Source organism: Giraffa tippelskirchi, chromosome 4 (genome assembly GCF_054371585.1).
Source record: "Giraffa tippelskirchi isolate mGirTip1 chromosome 4, T2T-mGirTip1v1.2.pri, whole genome shotgun sequence".
In the NCBI taxonomy this organism is placed as follows: domain Eukaryota; kingdom Metazoa; phylum Chordata; class Mammalia; order Artiodactyla; family Giraffidae; genus Giraffa; species Giraffa tippelskirchi.
The window spans coordinates 192,928,718-192,946,644 of record NC_137278.1 but is presented as its reverse complement, the minus strand read 5'-3'; the positions used below and the strand labels follow the sequence as shown (position 1 = coordinate 192,946,644).

The following is a 17,927-nucleotide window of genomic DNA, read 5'->3' as shown; positions in this document are numbered from 1 at the left end:
TGTAGTTTGCTGTGGGAGTGTTTGTTTTTTTGCTTCTACCTTTGAAAAATTATGGCAATTCTAGCAATGATTTCTTCATTTTTTACAGTTTTTAGGGAGGCTTCCCAGGTAGCCCAGTGGTAAAGAATCTGCCAGCCAATGCAGCAGACACAGGAGACTTGGGTTCGATCCTTGAGTCAGGAAGATTCTATGGAGTAGGAAATGGCAGCCCACTCCAATATTCTTGCCTGGAAAGTTCGATGGACAGAGGAAACTGGTGGGTTATAGTCCGTAGAGCCGCAAAGAGTCAGACACCCTTGAGCAACTGAGCATCACCACCAGTGTCATTAGCAAGCACAAATTTGCCACCTGCTGGTCTTAGGATGCATATACATTTTCAGCTGCTTTTATTTTATTTTAATTATTATAAACATCAACTCAGCACTATATATATATATACACATACACACACACACACACCCCCATAAACATGTCTGAAAATTCTACAAATAGGTGACATTCTCTTGTAAATTTCCTTTTCTGTTTTTACCCCTGGTGAATTGCTTTTGTTCTCTTTGACAAGGGACATTATTGTTCATACAATTCTTACACACACACACCCCGCACACACACACAAATTTGATATCAAAGTATGATTTTGATCCATGAAAAGTAGACATAAAAATATAAGTAGACTAAAAGCATTATTATACACTTAGGGATAATTATACAGTCTCTTTTTATAGGTTCAGTTAATTTTTTTCTTATTCTACAAAGTACAGGCTAGTCTAGCTTGGATTCCTAATAATAGTCTGCTCCTTTTTCTAAAAGCTATGTTGGCCAAGTCAGCTACAAAATGACACTTGCCATCTATCTCCATAAGGATTAAATCATCTACTGTTGGTGCTGCTGATTTTCAAGACTCCCTAAAGGAGTTCAGGGTGGAGAACAGAAATGAGGCACTCTGAGCTCAGGGAAAACTGGCAGAACAGGTCTTCAGATAGATATTTTCAGGAGACAACTTTATGAGAGCCTATTCTTGTATCTCCTCATATCTAAAAAGCACTAAAGTCCTTCATGGTGACGACTGCTCTTTGTGACTAGCAGAAACGTTCTGCAAAAATACGTGCTTGATTGCATATATTCCCCCTTCACCAAAATCACCTCTATACTGACCTTCTCTCCTGCCTCTTTGGAGCAGTCTCTCAGAGCTACCTAAGGTGCTGAATCCAGGGCTGCTGTCCTCATTTTGCCCTAAGAAAAACTTAACTTGCAAAGTTCACACTGTGCATTTTTGTTTTTTTAAGTTGACAGCCATTTTAAGGTTCTATACTTCCAACATTTTTAGCCCTTCATTTATCTATTTTTTATAATTTAACTTTTTTATTTTTCATTTGGGGCGTTCTTGGTCTTCATTGCTGTGCAGGCTTTGCTCTAGATGCAGAGAGTGGGCTTCTCATTGTGGTGGCTTCTCTTGTTGCAGAACATGGGCTCTAGGGTGCACAGGCTTCAGCAGTTGCAGCCCATGGGTACAGTAGTTTTGGCTTCAAGGCTCCAGGGCACAGGCTCAATAGTTGTGTGCAAGGGCCCAGTTGCTGCATGACATGTGGGACCTTCCTGTGTCAGATATTGAACCCGTGTCTCCTGCATTGGCAGGCAGACTCTCCACTACTGAGCCACCAGGGAAGCCCCTTTGATTTATTTTTAGCTTAATTATATACAAATATTTCACCTGCTCTACCTTGTAAAGGATGGGCATGTCCAAATGATCATGCATTTTCCCTTATATATTCTGTGGTAAACATATACCAACATATATAAAATTAATACATAGTGCATTATGTATTTTATATTTATATTGCTCAAATATTTTTTGATTGGTAAAAACTGTTAAGATGACCATGATGCTTGCTTCTTAAAAAATCAATTCACCTCTGTGACTAGATTGTTAGTTTATGGGTCATTCTAGGGAAAGTTTCTGATGTTCAGTGGTATTTAAAGGAATCCAGTGAGAAAAACAGAAGTTAAAATGCATCTTCAATGTCTCTTGATTAATTCAGTGCTCTTGGAATATAGAAAATTCTGGATAAATCTATGAAGCTAAAGATTTCACTCTTTTTTGGGTGACAATTAAGATACCACAGCAGTGCTACGGCATTTTGTCTCAGCTTGCTATTTCCCAAAATGAGGATAAAGGAGTGGCTTGAAGGAAAAACAGTCGAAGTTAACACAACCACCAATTTGGCCGGATGTTCCTGCAGTTTAAGGAAAACCCAACCTGTTAATAGGGTGGAAGAAACATGAATGACGAAGAGGAAGAGGAAAGACATCACCATTTTCATGGCTCTTTTATGGGCCTCTGTGCTGAGATCCTTTGAGCTGGGATTGAGCTGCAAATTCCTGATGTGTCTCATCAAGGAGAGAACTAAGAAGAGCAGTGAGGTCAGGGACAGAAGAAAGGGGATTAAGTTGATGAAGTTAAAAACAATCAACTGGTGAAGGTAATGACTTTCACTTATATCTGAGGACCACGTTGAGTTTCTTTCATATATTTTGTAGCTGTTAGTTGAGATATGATTAAACATACATATTGATTCAGAGTTCAAAAACAGTAAGGGCAAAGACCCCAAGAGAAGTACCAGTACCACACTACGAATTCGCCACCGCAGCCAAGTGAAGCAGGGGTGGGAGAAGTTGGCTACTTTAAAGAAGTAGAAAACACTTAGACAGGTGGCAAACCAGGTAGCTAGGTGATTGGACAGTATCCAAAAAATATTAACAACTTTTGTTAGTTTATCAATTGCATACAGGTGTGGCCATAGTACCAATAAAAATGAGTCACACAGTATTATCCAAAGTTGACTGATTCTGGAGATAGCCAGGCCTGTGAGGATGCAGTCAGCTGATGAGAGCTTTTGTCTCTTCACCAGGTCAATGCAGTTAACTAGTACAATGAACCCATTCCCCAACATTCCAATCATGAATCCTCCTGTTGTTGCTACCAGAAAAGTATTTTCAATTCCAGATGGCATTTCTGTAGAAAGAATCCAGAAAGTTAATACTATTTTTCACTGATTTTTTTTCTTGCTGTTGTTGCTGTCCAAGTGTTGTAGAATGATACCCAGTCAAGAATGCTTAATGAAACTCAGATACCACCTCACATATCTTCATAAAGACCTTTCTCTTTTATTCCAGCTGTAGTTCTGAAATTTATGCAAGGAGATCCACTCCCATAGCTCTAAACAGAAAACTTGAACATTGCTTTCAATCGGCTACTGATTTCCAGATTCAGCAGTGAATGTGCCCTCTCATCATTGGTGCTGGCAGCAATTTTCCACTTGTGGAGACATCTGGAAAAGGAAAATCAGGTATGCAAACACGCAAATGTGAGACAGATTTCTTTACACTCATTTGTACTTCCTTTCTCAACAGAAACTCAATGCCGTTTGGATTCAAGTTTCTCAATTTTAATAGTATTCTCAGAAAATAACCTCCAAAATAGAACATTGTTCATCAATTTCATTTAATAAAATCCATAACATTTCAGATACAGTTACAGATGAAAGAAACATAATAAAGAGAAGCAATATATAGGATCTCACAGAATCGTGGAAGAAATAACTTTAAATAAACTATTGCTGTTGTATATGACAAAAATTTGACCAAAATGCAGTTGCAACACCAAGGATGGTGTTACAAAATCTATAGTTTATAGTTAATTCTCATTTCCTAAGGACAAAGACAACTGGCTTAGGATTTGAAGCTTTTTAAGATTTCTTGAAGAAATAGATTAAAAGGGAAGTGATCTTCCAGAATAATGTGCAAAGGTACCTAAATCATACTTCTATCTGAGCTCCTACTGTGAATTTTTGAACTTTGTTTCCAATGAGCTACTGCCTATTTGATTCTGAATTAGCTGTCATCAACTGAGAGGAAAAAATACTAAGAAAAAAGCCAAAAAAAAAGCAGATGATGGATGAGTAGCAGATAGGTTCTCCTTTTCATTAATTCTGCTTTTGATAAAATGCTTCACCTCATAATAAATTGATTACAAGTAAAATGATTTTCCCTTCAACAAACAACTAACTCTAATACAATGGTTTTCAACCTTGACTGTAAACTGGAGCCTCCCTTCCACTGCCCACCCTCATCTCATCCCTCTAGCTCATCACAGAACTGCAAGCCCACTGAGCCAACTATGACTGTGGTTGACAAACAACCTACTTCATGTCCATCTCAGCCTCTCTGTGTGATGCTAAGACACTCACCTGGGCTGAAAGTACCTGTGGGAGTCCTCACTGACATTTCCCCACCAGCCAGTGTTGTATCTGGACTGGCTGTTTTGGTTCTTATTATGATTGCAAGACCCACTCAGTAGCAACCATCAGGGAAAAAGCAAAGTTTATTACTCAACAGATCCAGAGGGTATATAACATACCCAGGGCCATACAGTGAAGTCATGAGGAGAGAGAGAAAAAGCACCTAGGAGTCTGCCGTGTAAGGGTTGAGGGTAGGGTGCCTAGGGTTTCACAAGTTCACTCTTTAATGGTGAAATTAAAATGTAAGAGAGGGAATTAGGGCTCTTGAGGGAGAAATGGAGTCACTTGAGTGAACGGTCAGTTATCTAGTTTACCAGGCATTTTCTAAAGGGGAAACTTCATGGGTTGGGGGCAACCTGGCATCTTATCTAGGTGTTTATTAGTAGTTGTAGACAGCTGGAAATAAGTCCTGTCAAGATGGAGGCCTTAACAGTTTCACTACCGAGGGAGTGGTTTCAATCCCTGGTTAAAGAACTAAGATCCCACAAACCACATAGCCCAGCCAATAAAAGTAAAAGACAGAGATCCTAGAGATGGACGCCTCGGCAATCAAAAGCTTATTGTCAGGCACTTATATGACCTTAGCCACCTTGGCAGTCACCTACACTCCACAAGGAAAAGAACTATTTTCTGTCATCCACTGATCTCTTTCCAGTTCCTAGAATAAGGAGGGCCTGGCAAATAGAAGGCTCTCAATAACTATTTGTCAAGTGAATGAGTGCTAACTCTGTTGGTAATCTTATTGAGAACACAGAAAAAGAGAAAATGAGTTAAGATTTGATGGTGAAACTAGTATTAGAGCAAGAAAAGATGGAAACTCTTTAAAACTAGAGGCAGTTTTGTAACATATGAACTCATGAGAGATTTCTGTACTCACCTGAAATAACCAACACTGTTCTCTAGTCTTCTGGTTCAAATCAGAAGTCATACCAAATCATCAAGATCATTGTACACATCTGGCAACCAAGAAGTCTTTGAAAGAGAACTACTTTAAGCCCAGGGAGTTGAAAATGGGTAGAAAAATCTAGATTTTGTGGCAGAGGAGCAAGAAGGACTAGAGATCACTGATGTTTTCAGAAATGCTCCGACCTGGTATAGAAGGCTACCTGAGAAGCAGACTTCACTGAAAAGTGTGGCTTAGCAGTGACAAAAAAACAGACAGTTAATTAGCCAATAGATGCTCAGTCATTAAAAAACACTTGAGTTCATACTTATACACTTTACCCTAAAAGAGAAACTCAGTCTAAAGGATATAATAACAAATTTAAAATCACAAGTGCCATACGCTATAAATTAAATTCAAAGTCCAAGTTAACAATCACAGTTTAAAAAAATCTACATAACTGCAGAACTATCTCAGTTCCTGGGGAACTGCCTATATATCCTATATTCTTACAATGATTGATTTATACATGCAAAAGAAAGCGCTATTGTATGTTTAAATGAAAAGCATATTGTTGCAAAAATTTTAGGTAGATAATGATTCATTAAATTTATGTATATGCTATAATAACAATCCAAACTAATCAGTCTAAACTTACCATAATGACTATAATTGAAGTCAGAAAATTTGTGAACATTGATTTTATAATTGTCAGTAGGAAGGATCACATTTCCTCCAAGAAATAGTGAGAAAACACATTGAGAGAAGTTCACTTTGGCCTAATTCAAACAAAATCCTGAATCTGGAGTGATACTGAATAATACTAATAGAGTAACAAGCTACTGCTTATGGGAATGTAAATAAAGGTGACTCAGCTGAAGATCTTAATGACCTTCTATCATTAATATTATCTTTCTTTTGACTTGAATTATTCCTATCTCCTCCTTGTGTCTGTTACATCACCAGAGACTTTTTATTGCCTCTTTCTGTTGCCTATCTGTTTATGCAAGTTTCTGGGCCCTAGGCCAAACAAACTGGAACAACGGAGTTTGGGGCAAAGAAAAGGTTTATTGCAGGGAGACAGGTGGCTCCTACCCTAAAATGTTCTGAACTCCCAGGGTTGCAGCAGAGCATTTTTAAAACCCAGGTAAGGGGAATGTCCCAGCTTGTGCACAGTTCTCTGATTAGCTGATGGTGAGGTAGCCGGGTGATGTCACAGGGGTTAACATTATTAGTCCTCGGCTCTAGGAGGCCTGGGGCTATGTGCTCACCAGTCATCAAGTAGATACCACCTTCCATTTGATGCGGGGTTTTCCCATCAGCAAAACAACTCAGGAAATGTGCATCAAGTACTATTATCTCGGTACTTCAGAGAGGAGCTAAAGCAGAGGATATGAGGGAAGGCCTGTAGGGAAAGTCCCTCGAGGGCCTGCTCAGTCACCTTTCCCTTCCCTGAGTCCACATTTTTTAGATTTCCCAATAGTCTCAGACATGAGGCAGAATTAGAGGAGAATAAAGTTTATTAGAGTGGGCGACGCTGTTAGAACAGTGGGCCAGCTCAAGGGAGAACCAACAAAGAGTCGGACAGAGTAGCAAAGAGCTGGACACGACTGAGTGACTGAACTGAATAGTCTAAGAGAAGCCAGGAACAAATGCTCCCCTAGTTGTGATGCTCTCTGATCCTGTTAATAGAAAGATGTCCCATTTATTTGCAAGCAAAGAAATAGCTTCCTAATTCTTTTTGAATCACAACTTAGAGCTTCCACATATTGACCGTAACAACTTCTTTTCTAGTCACTAAATGAAAGCACTAGCCTTTGTGTTTTTCAGGTGAAAGAGATCTTCAATATTTCTTTGGCTTCAGTGTTTCTAGGCCAATAAGCATCAACTGGGACCAGAGTCACAGCTGGAAGGGACAAAGATTTAATCATTCATACCTGAAGGATATTTGTTCAGCTTAATCACTGCTACGGGGCTTCCAAGGTGGCACAGTGGTAAAGAATCCACCTGCCAATGCAGGAGACTTCAGAGATATGGGTTGGATCACTGGGTCAGGAAGATCCCCTGGAGAAGAAAATGGCAACCCACTCCAGTATTTTTGCCTGGAGAATCCCCATGGACAGAGGAGCCTGGCAGACTACAGTCCATGGGGTTGCAAAGAGTCAGACACGACTAAAGTGATGAAGAATGAGCTGACTTCAGCACTAGTCTTATGGATCAATGATAACACTCTTCCATCCATAAAAAGTTTATTTTTTCTCCTCCTACAAGCTGCCTGAATGAACAAATTGAAATGAAAATGATTACACCCAGATTCTTAAAATGAACATTTATTTGGTGGAAGAGAAAAGGGTGGTTAGTGAGAAATCAGTGATAATCTCCCTCTTACCCCAACATTTTTTGTCCCAGAGTAGGTTATTATCTGGAGAAGGAAATGGCAACCCACTCCAGTATTCTTGCCTAGAGAATCACGTGGACAGAGCAGCCTGGTGGGCTGCTGTATATGGGGTCGCACAGAGGTGGACATGACTGAAGTGACTTAGCAGCAGCAGCAGCAGGTTATTATCATCCAGGTTTTCTCCTCCAGATTGCAGATTGCATGGCACTGGCAGCATACATGCTGGGAGTGGCTCTTCTCGTATTGTGGCTTGTGTGCCACTGAGTCACCCACAGAGGCTCTTTTTACAGGGCTGCCGAGCTTGATCTCATCAGCCATTCAAGCATACAGCTTATAATATCTATACATCAATTGTAATTACTCTAGCCTATGGCCTGGTATTTTATTAGTCTTTTGATATACTTCTTTGACAAGAATAGGGCTCTGTTCCTTATAATTCCATCTTCCTAAGGTTACTGCAGAAGCATGGACCTACTCATAGTTAGACATTTACACTGAAGGTTCAGTTATGAGAAGCAAAGTTTGCTTATTACTTTATATACTTTACTGAAGAGAAATTTAGTAAATGAAAAAACTAAGGTAAAATTTTAGTGTTACTGTTGGTTATTATCTTATAAAGAGTACAAGATTATCTTTAAGTCATTTATGTGAAAGACTATCCAAGACAAAACAAACTCAGCTAAATGTATTCAGCTTGATTTGCACATTACTTTTAACCAATCCAAGATAACTACAATGATAATCTTTGGTAAAATACTAAGTTAGTGTCCAAAACAGTATATATACATTTTGTTTTGTAAAATGAAAGTTACTTTTTATAACAGACACTCTATTTTTTTTTAACTTTTTATTTTGTTAGAGTATAGCCGATTAATGTTGTGATAGTTTCAGGCAGACAGCAAAGTGACTCAGCCATACATATACATGTATCCATTCTCCCCCAAACTCTCCTCCTATCCAGTCTGCTACATAGCATTGAGCAGGACACTCTATTTCTTATCATTAAAACCATCATCAGAATCATTATTGTAACAGATACAAACGCACCACAGAGTCTAGGTGTGCTAGCCATTTCAGTTCAGTTCAGTTCAGTCACTCAGTTGCGTCCAACTCCTTGTGACCCCATGGACCACAGCACACCAGGCCTCCCTGTCCATCACCAACTCCCTGTCCATCCAACCATCTCCTCCCCGTCATCCCTTTCTGCTCCTGCCCTCAATCTTTCCCAGCATCAGGGTCTTTTCCAATGAGTCAGTTCTTCACATCAGGTGGCCAAAGTATTGGAGTTTCAGCTTCAACATCAGTCCTTCCAATGAGCACCCAGGACTGATCTCCTTTAGGATGGACTGGTTGGATCTCCTCACAGTCCAAGGGACTCTCAAGAGTCTTCTCCAACACCACAGTTCAAAAGCATTGATTTTTTGGCGCTCAGCTTTCCTTACAGTCCAACTCTCACACCCATACATGACTACTGAAAAAACCGTAGCCTTGACTAGACGGACCTTTGTTGGCAAAGTAATGTCTCTGCTAGCCATTTAGTTTCCTACATATCGTGTTTGAGGGTGGACATACATATTAATAATTCTAACATCGTTCCTAGCTTCAGGGAACAGCCCTAAAGCAGTGCCCTTACCTATGGCTTTATTAAGGTTAACTTATAGGTCACCTATTTATCACCTTCTAATTGCAGCTTTTTGTTTCTTTACTCTAATACAATCTAAAGATTATATCAAAGGTAAACCCTAAAAAGGATTATTTCTAATAATTTCCATTATATATACAAGTATAGCATCTGTGCAATATTATAATTCATACCATCATTTTGAAATTTTATAGTAAACTTCCTTATCCTTAACATTATTTACAATTTGTAGTCACCTTATCTAAATTCAGATTATTTTAGTCAAAACAACACTATATATACACATGCACAACCCAAATTTACACTAAACATGTAGTGTTCTATTAAAAAAATTCTGTGTCTTTACTATTGACCTGTTTCCATTTGTTTCTCTAAGAACTCTACTGATCAGATTACAAGAAAATGTATCTGCATAGACAAAAATATATTCTCAAACTATAATTATGATATTTTTGTAAGAGCAGTAGTGTGATTTTGAATTAAGGATAATTCTTCCATATATGTTTACTTCTATTACATAACATGATAGAAATATTGACTTCTACCACTCTGAAAATACATACCCCATATCCCAGAATTTAGCAAAATTAGTATGTACCCAGATACATCATTTATGATTTGGGGTTTCAAATTAAGATTAATATCATAAGCATGTTTTGAACTTATACTTAAAGATAATTTATTTTATTTTGTACTATGAATATAATTCTTTTTTCCAAGGGAAATAAAAGCAATCTATTTGGATAGATGTCAAAAAGACTTCTGATTAAATTTCACCCTCAATCCAGATATAACCATTAATAGGCTGGGTCTAGGAGAACACTTCTTTAACGTGATAAAAACTATTGAAACCTCAAATGGAGATGCCTGGTAACCTTGCTCTTTTTCAGTAGTGTTCTTATAACACTGATTGATGTAGGCATAAAGGATAAAGAAATATGGTAATTGATACAACATTGTAATATAAAAACAAGCAAATATTGGAAAGGAAGAGGTCTTTTTCATTTTTTTTGCAGACAACGTCTATATTGGCAGCGGCACTGTGAATAGCATTCTTATTCTGAAACATCTCATTCCTTTGTTATCAGTAAGACTCCCAATAACAATGCAAAGCCTTTTTTAAAAAAAAAGACTTTTGAGCTATGAGGTTATGTTTTTCCCACCTATGATTTTAGCTGCTTAGTCAATTTTTCTATCAACATTTTATAGATCTTCTACTTAGTCAAGTTTAGGATTTATCTTGATTTCTAAAGAGTTACAAGCCTCTTCTCATATATACGAGTTGAAATTACACACATCTTTTTCAGAGATCTAATTTGACTCTCTTTAAAAGAATATTTGAAACTTTTAAATATTGGGAAGCAATGACCATGTGTGAATTATCATCAAAAGCAAGCTGTTCTAGGGAAAATTTCAGTTATGCTCAACAATACCTAAAGGACCCAAGAGGAAAAACAAAACAGTAGAAGTGAAAATTAACCCTCAAAATCTCCTCATAAAGTTTTCATCTTTGAAAAGACTCTGAAAAGTGTTTCTATAAAGCCAATGGATTTTGTCTTTTCAAGGAGCTTTTAAGATGCTTCAGTACCTTCAAGGCTACCTGTCTTAACTGGCTGTTTCCCAGAATCAACATGAACGAGTGGCCTAAAGGAAAGACACATAGTGATAACATGATGAACTTTGTGAACTTATTGTCCAAAAATCTATGAAATATCCAATTTGCCAATTGTGTGAAAAGAAAATGAACCATGATAAGGAAGAGGAATGATGTCACCATTTTCATGGCTCTTTTATGGGCCTTTGTGCTGAAGTCCCTGGAACCCACAAAATTGAGCTGCAAATTTCTGGTGTGTTTCACCAAGGACCAAAATAAAAAAAGCAATGAGAGCAGGGACAGAACAATAGGAATGAAATGGGAGAAACTAAGAAGACTCTCGCTTTTAATATAATGAGTTTTACTTTCAGCTGAAGTCCAATTGCCTTCATTTATTAAATTCCAGAAGAGATCATTAAATGTTTCTAGCAATAGAATGTCCAAAATCAGAAAGACCAAAGAAAACGCAAGCATCACAAGAATGACTCTGTTCATTCTCCACTTCAACCAGAAAAAAAGAGAGTGGGAGAAATGAGCTACCTTAAGGAGATAGAAAATACTTAGGCAGGTGATGAGCCAGGTAGTCAAATGATTAGATATTCTCCAAAGTAAAGTAATGGGTTTTGCTAGTTTAAAAATGTCAAATACCTGTGGATCTAGTCCCATTATAAGTGATTCCAAAAAAAGCACCAATAGTTGACTGATTCTGGAGATAGCCAAGCCAGTGAGGGTGAAGTCAAATAAAGATGTCTTTTGGTTCTTAATGCATTCAGAGCAGAGTACCAGTCCAATGAATACATTGCCTAGAATTCCGATTAAGAATTCCACCCCTGACAATATCAGAAAGACTGTACTCAACCCAGGGAACATTTCCGCTGGAAGAAACCCAGATTTCTAATACTACGTCTCAATGAAAAAATTAGAATGAAGCTACAGCAGAACAGCATCCATTTCTGATCCTTATCTTCAGTGCTTTTATTGCAGTTCCAGTCTGAAGAAGAATTCTTGCTGTTGGATACAGTCTCACACCTAGAAAACCTTTCTGCTTTGATTGTAATGTCAATATCAATCCAGAAAGATCTGCTAAGTTTTACAGTCTCAAGTAGTTTCATGGAAATGGTTTTATTTCTTTGAGAGAGCTACTAATTTTCAAGCCAAATAGTTTATATGTCTATTTATCATGGGCAGAGACTGAAATTTTCCACTTGTGGTGGTGACGAAAATGTTAAAGGCAAATCTGCATGCAAATATGGAGAGGTTCTTTTTCACTGATTGTACTTTCCTCCTCACCAGAAATCCTATACTATTTGGATCAAAATATCATAGCTTGCTTTAGAAATAATCTAAGTAATTTAGGTATTATTCAATGATTATATTTTATGAGTGAGTGCATACTTTGTGTCAGAATTTTTTCCAAACGCAGAATAGGTTAATACAAAAAAGAACAAAGAAAGCATTAGGAAATCTATAAAATAGTCAAAACACAGAAAGAAATAACAAGATAGAAGTAAAAATAAAATGTAATGTGAACACGGAAAAGGTAACTACAAACATTATTGTCAAGAGAGAAAGAGAGGTAATATTTTCCTTCGATTTTTAAGATATTTAAAATTTCATGAGGAAACTGGTGAGTAATTTGGACTGATTGAACAATTACAAAAAGACACGAAAACCCACACTTCTCTGAAATAAAAGCCTTCTAACTGTAAGTTTGCTTTTAGTAGCATTCACAATTAAATAGTAGGCAGAGAATAGGTAGAAAACTGTTTTAGTTTAAATAAGAAAATAGTGAACAAATGTATATGTTCTATATTGTAGGAACAATAATTTTGACCAAAGCCATAAATGCATCAGAAGTGAGCTTTACAAACTTTGTATCTTGGTGTGTTTGTAGGCATTCTATTGTTACTGTTAATTATTCAAGCATTTAAGTGTTGCCAGATAACATCCCCCCAGAATGAATAAAATCATTAAAAAATTCAACCTTTTCAATGCTGCTGTCACACTCCTCAGTTAAATTCTACTAATTTTTAAAGTATATTTTTCAAGAACAATGATGTGTAATGAACTGTTGGTAAGTTATTTTGTACAAAAATATTTTTATTTAGGACACACATTTAAAATTATAAGAAGAAAGAGAGAATGGAAGAAAAGAGGAAGGAAATAACAGGAAGGATGAAGGGAAGGAAAAAAGAGAGGAAGGTATCTATTGGCTAGACCAAGAAATTTGGTTCTGTTTTCGAGAAGAGAATGGTACATATAACTATTAATAAATTAATATCTAGAGATAGGGAGAAATTCACAACAATGAGAAGCATCCAGGAATTAGAATCAGTAAGGCTTGGTGACGGGTTTGGGGGTTATAAAAAGGAAGAGAAGCCAACAATGACAGCATGCTCGTTTTGCACCTGGATACGTGGAATACAGTGACCTGAGGGAAGCCTTGGAGAAATACCAGGTTTAGAAGCCATGAGGGTAGGAAAAAGAAGAAAAGGTGGGAGATGACAAGTTCTGTTTCCATCATTTTGGACTATCTGTAAGTCATCCAAGAGGAAACATGGGTAGGCACTTGGGTATTTATGACTGCAGCTCAGAAAAGGAGTTTGGGCTCCAAGCAAACTGTTAAGGATCATCAGTGTATACTTGATTCATAAGAGGTGATGAGCTCCCAGGTCCATGAGGAACACTAGAGGATGAAAACACCAAAGCAAGATGAAAATACCAGCAAATGGAGGATGGAAACCAAGAGATTACAGTTTCAAAACAGTCAAGAGCAAGGAGCATCGCAAGGAAAAGTGTGTGGTGTGTGCTTAGTCACGTCTGACTCTTTGCAACCACATGGACTCTAGCCCTCCAGGCTCCTCTGTCCATGGGATTCTTCCAGGTAAGAATACTGGAGTGGGTTTCCACTTCCCACTCCAGGGGATGTTCCTGACCCAAGGGTCAAACTGAGATTTCTCGCATCTCCTATATTGGTAGGTGGATTCTTTATTACTGCGCCAACTGGGAAGCCATTACAAGGAAAGCATAACCAATATTTCCTGATATTAATAAAAAGCCACTTACAAGGAAGCACCAAGAGGGTCCTTAGTTAACATAGTAAGAACAGCTTAACTAAATAGAAACCAAACTGCCATCAATTACATAGTCAATGAGATCTCAATAATGAAGCATTAGGAAATCAGTTAATATAATCAATTCAAGGAGATTCAAGGAGAAACACCAAGAGGGAAAAAAGTTTGGTAGAGTTCTACATCTATTCACAATAAACATTCTCAGAAAGCTGGAAACAATATGAAATATTCTTTTTTCTGATAAAAAGTTGTCTATAAAAACCTAGAGTAAATACTATACCTATCAATGGTACATAGAAATCATTCCCTTTGAGTCTGAGACCAAATCAGCAATAAACATCTAAGTTTATTTTTTGGAAGTTTTCACCAATCTCAGTAAGATCAGAAAATTATATAAAAGATACAAATTGTAAAGCTTGAAATAAAACTATCTTTACTTACACATTACGATTGATAGTACATGAAAATCCAAACATATTCTTTAATACATTGTTAGAATAAGATCAAGAGACACAAAACAAAATGTAAAAATCCATTCCATTTCTTTGTACCATCAAGTGTTAAAATGAATTATTCTTTTAAAAGAAAAAATTACCATTATCTCAGCAAAAATCAAGTATCTAAGAAAAATTCATATGCAAAACCTTCATGGGGAATACTAATGAATGTAATCAAACCTAAATTTTTTTAATATAAATCATTATCATACTCATTTTCCCATTTTCAGTATGTGATCCAAGGACATTAAATTCTCTGTGTTGCTGAATATATTAAATTTTTCCGCTTGGTATCTAGATCATGGATCTGGCCCAGGTCTAAAGCAACCACTCCTAATAATATAGTAATGGCCATTCCTTCTCCATGAATACCAGCCTTGTTCCTTTCTTCTAGTCCAGTCACTTGCTGTATATATTATTATATATATATTATACATATATTACCATAGCTATAGGCTGCAATTTTCCATGTGAGGTGATTGATGGGTGACAAGATAATCTCACGTTTGCTATCATGCAAATACAAGTACTGATATTCCATCACTCCTTTTGTATTTTCATTGCTTGCCAAATTTGTGTCTGTACCTTTAGCTTTGGAAGATAATCTAAGGTAAGAATCTATAGACTGTAAGTTTTGGAAATCAACCAAAGTGTATCCTCCTCCAAGTATGTGAGAAAAACATTGATCAGAACATTGTCTACCATAGAGAAAGGCCTTGTGGACACAGGAGGAAGGAAAGGGTGGGATGAATGGAGAGTAGCACTGATGTATATACACCACCATGTGTAAAACAGATCGCTAGTGGGAAGCTGCCGTATAGCACAGGGAGCTCAGCTCAGTGCTCTGGGATGATCTAAGGTGTGGAATTGGGGTGGGGGTGGGAGGGAGACTTACAAGAGAGGGGATATATGTATCCATATAGCTGATGCACATTGTCATATAGCAGAAGCTAATAAAACATTGTAAAGTAATTATCCTCCAACTAAAAAAGAAATAAAATTAAAAAAAATACAGATTAACAGTTTCATTTAAAAAAAAAAAGAACACTGTCCAGAATGGGAAGAACAGAGTCTGTGGCATGCCCTATAGCTTACCATTAAACAGAATTATGAGATCGTTTACAAATATACCTAATTGCCCTATATTAAAATTCTTATTATTTGTTTTGTCCACAAGTATTACAAGAATCTATACCTGAAGCTTTACTGGAATCAAGGTATAAGACATCAACAATATCCTCATGTCAGTAAGTCTACAAATTATAGCCCACAGGAAATAGTTTGCCAGAACTTTCTGCTCTTATTAGCATAAAAGATGCTTGTACTAATTACGGTGGTTTTTGTCAAGGTTGGGAGTTGTTCTATTTGTTACATATGTCCTCTTGTTCAGGTATGTCTTTTAAAAAATATCACAATAATACTAGAAGTGAGCCAAGAAATTAATCGCAAATAAATCAATATCTGATGAGGAATTATAAATCGAATTAGTCATACATTTTTCTAATTATAAAAGTAATCACAACAATGATAAACATAATAGGTTACATTTATAGAACTCTTACTATATATCTGTGCTGGTTTATTCGCTCAGTCATGTCTGACTCTTGCGACCCCATGGACTGTAACCTGCCAGGCTCCTCTGTCCATGGGATTCTCCAGGCAAGAATACTCCAGTGGGTTGCCATCTTCTTCTCCAGGGGATCTTCCTGACCCAGGGATTGAACCCAGGTCTCCTGCATTGCAGACAGATTCTTTGCCAACTGAGCTATGAGGGAAGCCCCTACTATATGTTTAGCTCTGGGTTAAATTTCTTATTTTGAGTATTTTTATATAGGCACCTAAGACCATATAAGACAATAAGCAAGAATGTTTACAGCAGTGTTCAAAAGTGAAACAATTTTATTGTTTTATTTTAGAAAGGATGTCTTATTTGTTTTCTATTGTATTAGAAGAAAAGGACTCCTTCTCAGGATGCTCCAGTGATCACAACCACACTCGGTCAGCCCCCGCATACCCACAGACAGAAATGTAAGGAAGCTCTGCGTGCTCCAAGGAAGACACCAAGTTTCATGTCCAACACTAACTACCACCACAGCTGGAGATATGAGGACTCACCACATCTTACCTGTTTTATATCAGTTCCCATAGAAAGCCCAAGACTCTCAGCATGTTATTTTACCTCCCTTGTGGTTCTGTAAACTCATTTGATCCCCTAAGAAGCATTGCAGTCTAACTAGTGTTCACAAACTCAAAAGCATTCATGCACCATGGAATTGATAAAAATTAATGGTGTGAAGAATGATACAAGAGGCAAGGGTGGAGACTATGACAAAACAGAGGATGTATGACTCATTCGATTTAGTTCAGTTCAGTCGCTCAGTCGTGTCCGACTCTTTGTGACCCCATGGACTGCAGCACGCCAGGCCTCCCTGTCCGTCACCAACTCCTGGGGTTTACTCAAAACTTCCAATGAATATTCAGGACCGATTTCCTTTAGGGTGGACTGGTTGGATCTCCTTGCTGTCCAAGGGACTCTCAAGAATCTTCTCCAACACCACAGTCCAAAAGCATCAATTCTTCGGTGTCAGCTTTCTTTATAGTCCAATTCTCACATCCATACATGACCACTGGAAAAACCATAGCTTTGACTAGATGCAACTTGGTTGGCAAAGTAATGTCTTTACTTTTTAATATGCTGTCTAGGTTGATCATAACTTTCCTTCCAAGGAGAAAGCGTCTTTTCATTTAGTGGCTGCAGTAATCATCTGCAGTGATTTTGGAGTCCCCCCAAAAATGTCTGCCACTATTTCCACTGTTTCCTCATCTATTTGCCATGAAGTGATGGGACAGGATGACATGATCTTAGTTTTCTGAATGTTGAGCTTTAAGCCAACTTTTTCACTCTCCTCTTTCACTTTCATCAAGAGGCTCTTTAGTTCTTCTTCACTTTCTGCCATCAGAATGGTATCACCTGCATATCTGAGGTTATTGATATTTCTCCCGGCAATCTTGATTCCAGCCTATGCTTCATCCAGTCCAACATTTCTCATTATGTAGTCTGCATATAAGTTAACTCTTCATATAAGTTAAATAAGTTTATTGTTAAATAAACAATATACAGCCTTGACATACTCCTTTCCTGATTTGGAACCAGTCTGTTGTTCAATGTCCAGTTCTAACTGTTGCTTCTTGACCTGCATATAGATTTCTCAGGAGGCAGGTCAGATAACCCACTCAGAGGCATTTAATTTTTTTTTAATTAGAAAAACATTGTACCGTAACAAAAACAAACTAAATTCACTCCTGTCCCAGTCTTTGCCATCCCATGGACGTGGCCCGCCAGGCTCCTCTGTCCATGGAATTCTCAAAGCAAGAGTACTGGAGTGGGTTGCCATTTCCTTCTCCAGGAGATCTTCCTGACCCAGGAATCGAACCTGGATCTCCTGCATTGCAGGTGGACTCTTTACCATCTGAGCCACCAAGGTCACGAAATCCAGGCTGGAAATATTAATTTCAGTGAATTTATCTTAAGGAAATAAAA

The 17,927-nt window shown here is 37.6% G+C and overlaps 2 protein-coding genes and 1 pseudogene across 2 annotated transcripts in view; 1 reads left to right on the top strand and 2 right to left on the bottom strand.

Annotated features, from left to right (window-relative positions):
• Window positions 1–491: 491 nt before the first annotated feature.
• LOC145545269 (uncharacterized) overlaps window positions 492–17,927 on the top strand; it is a 40,259-nt gene continuing 22,823 nt past the window's right edge. The window contains exons 1-2 of the mRNA XM_081589339.1: window positions 492–2,480; window positions 3,175–3,347. Of these exons, the coding sequence (XP_081445465.1) occupies window positions 3,278–3,347 (70 nt within the window). The 5' untranslated portion in view covers window positions 492–2,480; window positions 3,175–3,277. The remainder of the gene's footprint in view (window positions 2,481–3,174; window positions 3,348–17,927) is intronic.
• LOC145545268 (taste receptor type 2 member 42-like) lies at window positions 2,072–3,011 on the bottom strand (annotated as a pseudogene).
• On the bottom strand, window positions 10,756–12,262 carry LOC145544394 (taste receptor type 2 member 42-like). Its single transcript, XM_081587278.1, has one exon. The coding sequence runs from the start codon at window positions 11,683–11,685 to the stop codon at window positions 10,756–10,758; it is 930 nt and encodes a 309-aa protein (XP_081443404.1). The 5' UTR covers window positions 11,686–12,262.

Bases quoted from the DNA above. Each gene is read 5' to 3' on its own strand.
- LOC145544394 (XM_081587278.1), bottom strand. From the start codon at position 11,685: ATGTTCCCTGGGTTGAGTACAGTCTTTCTGATATTGTCAGGGGTGGAA.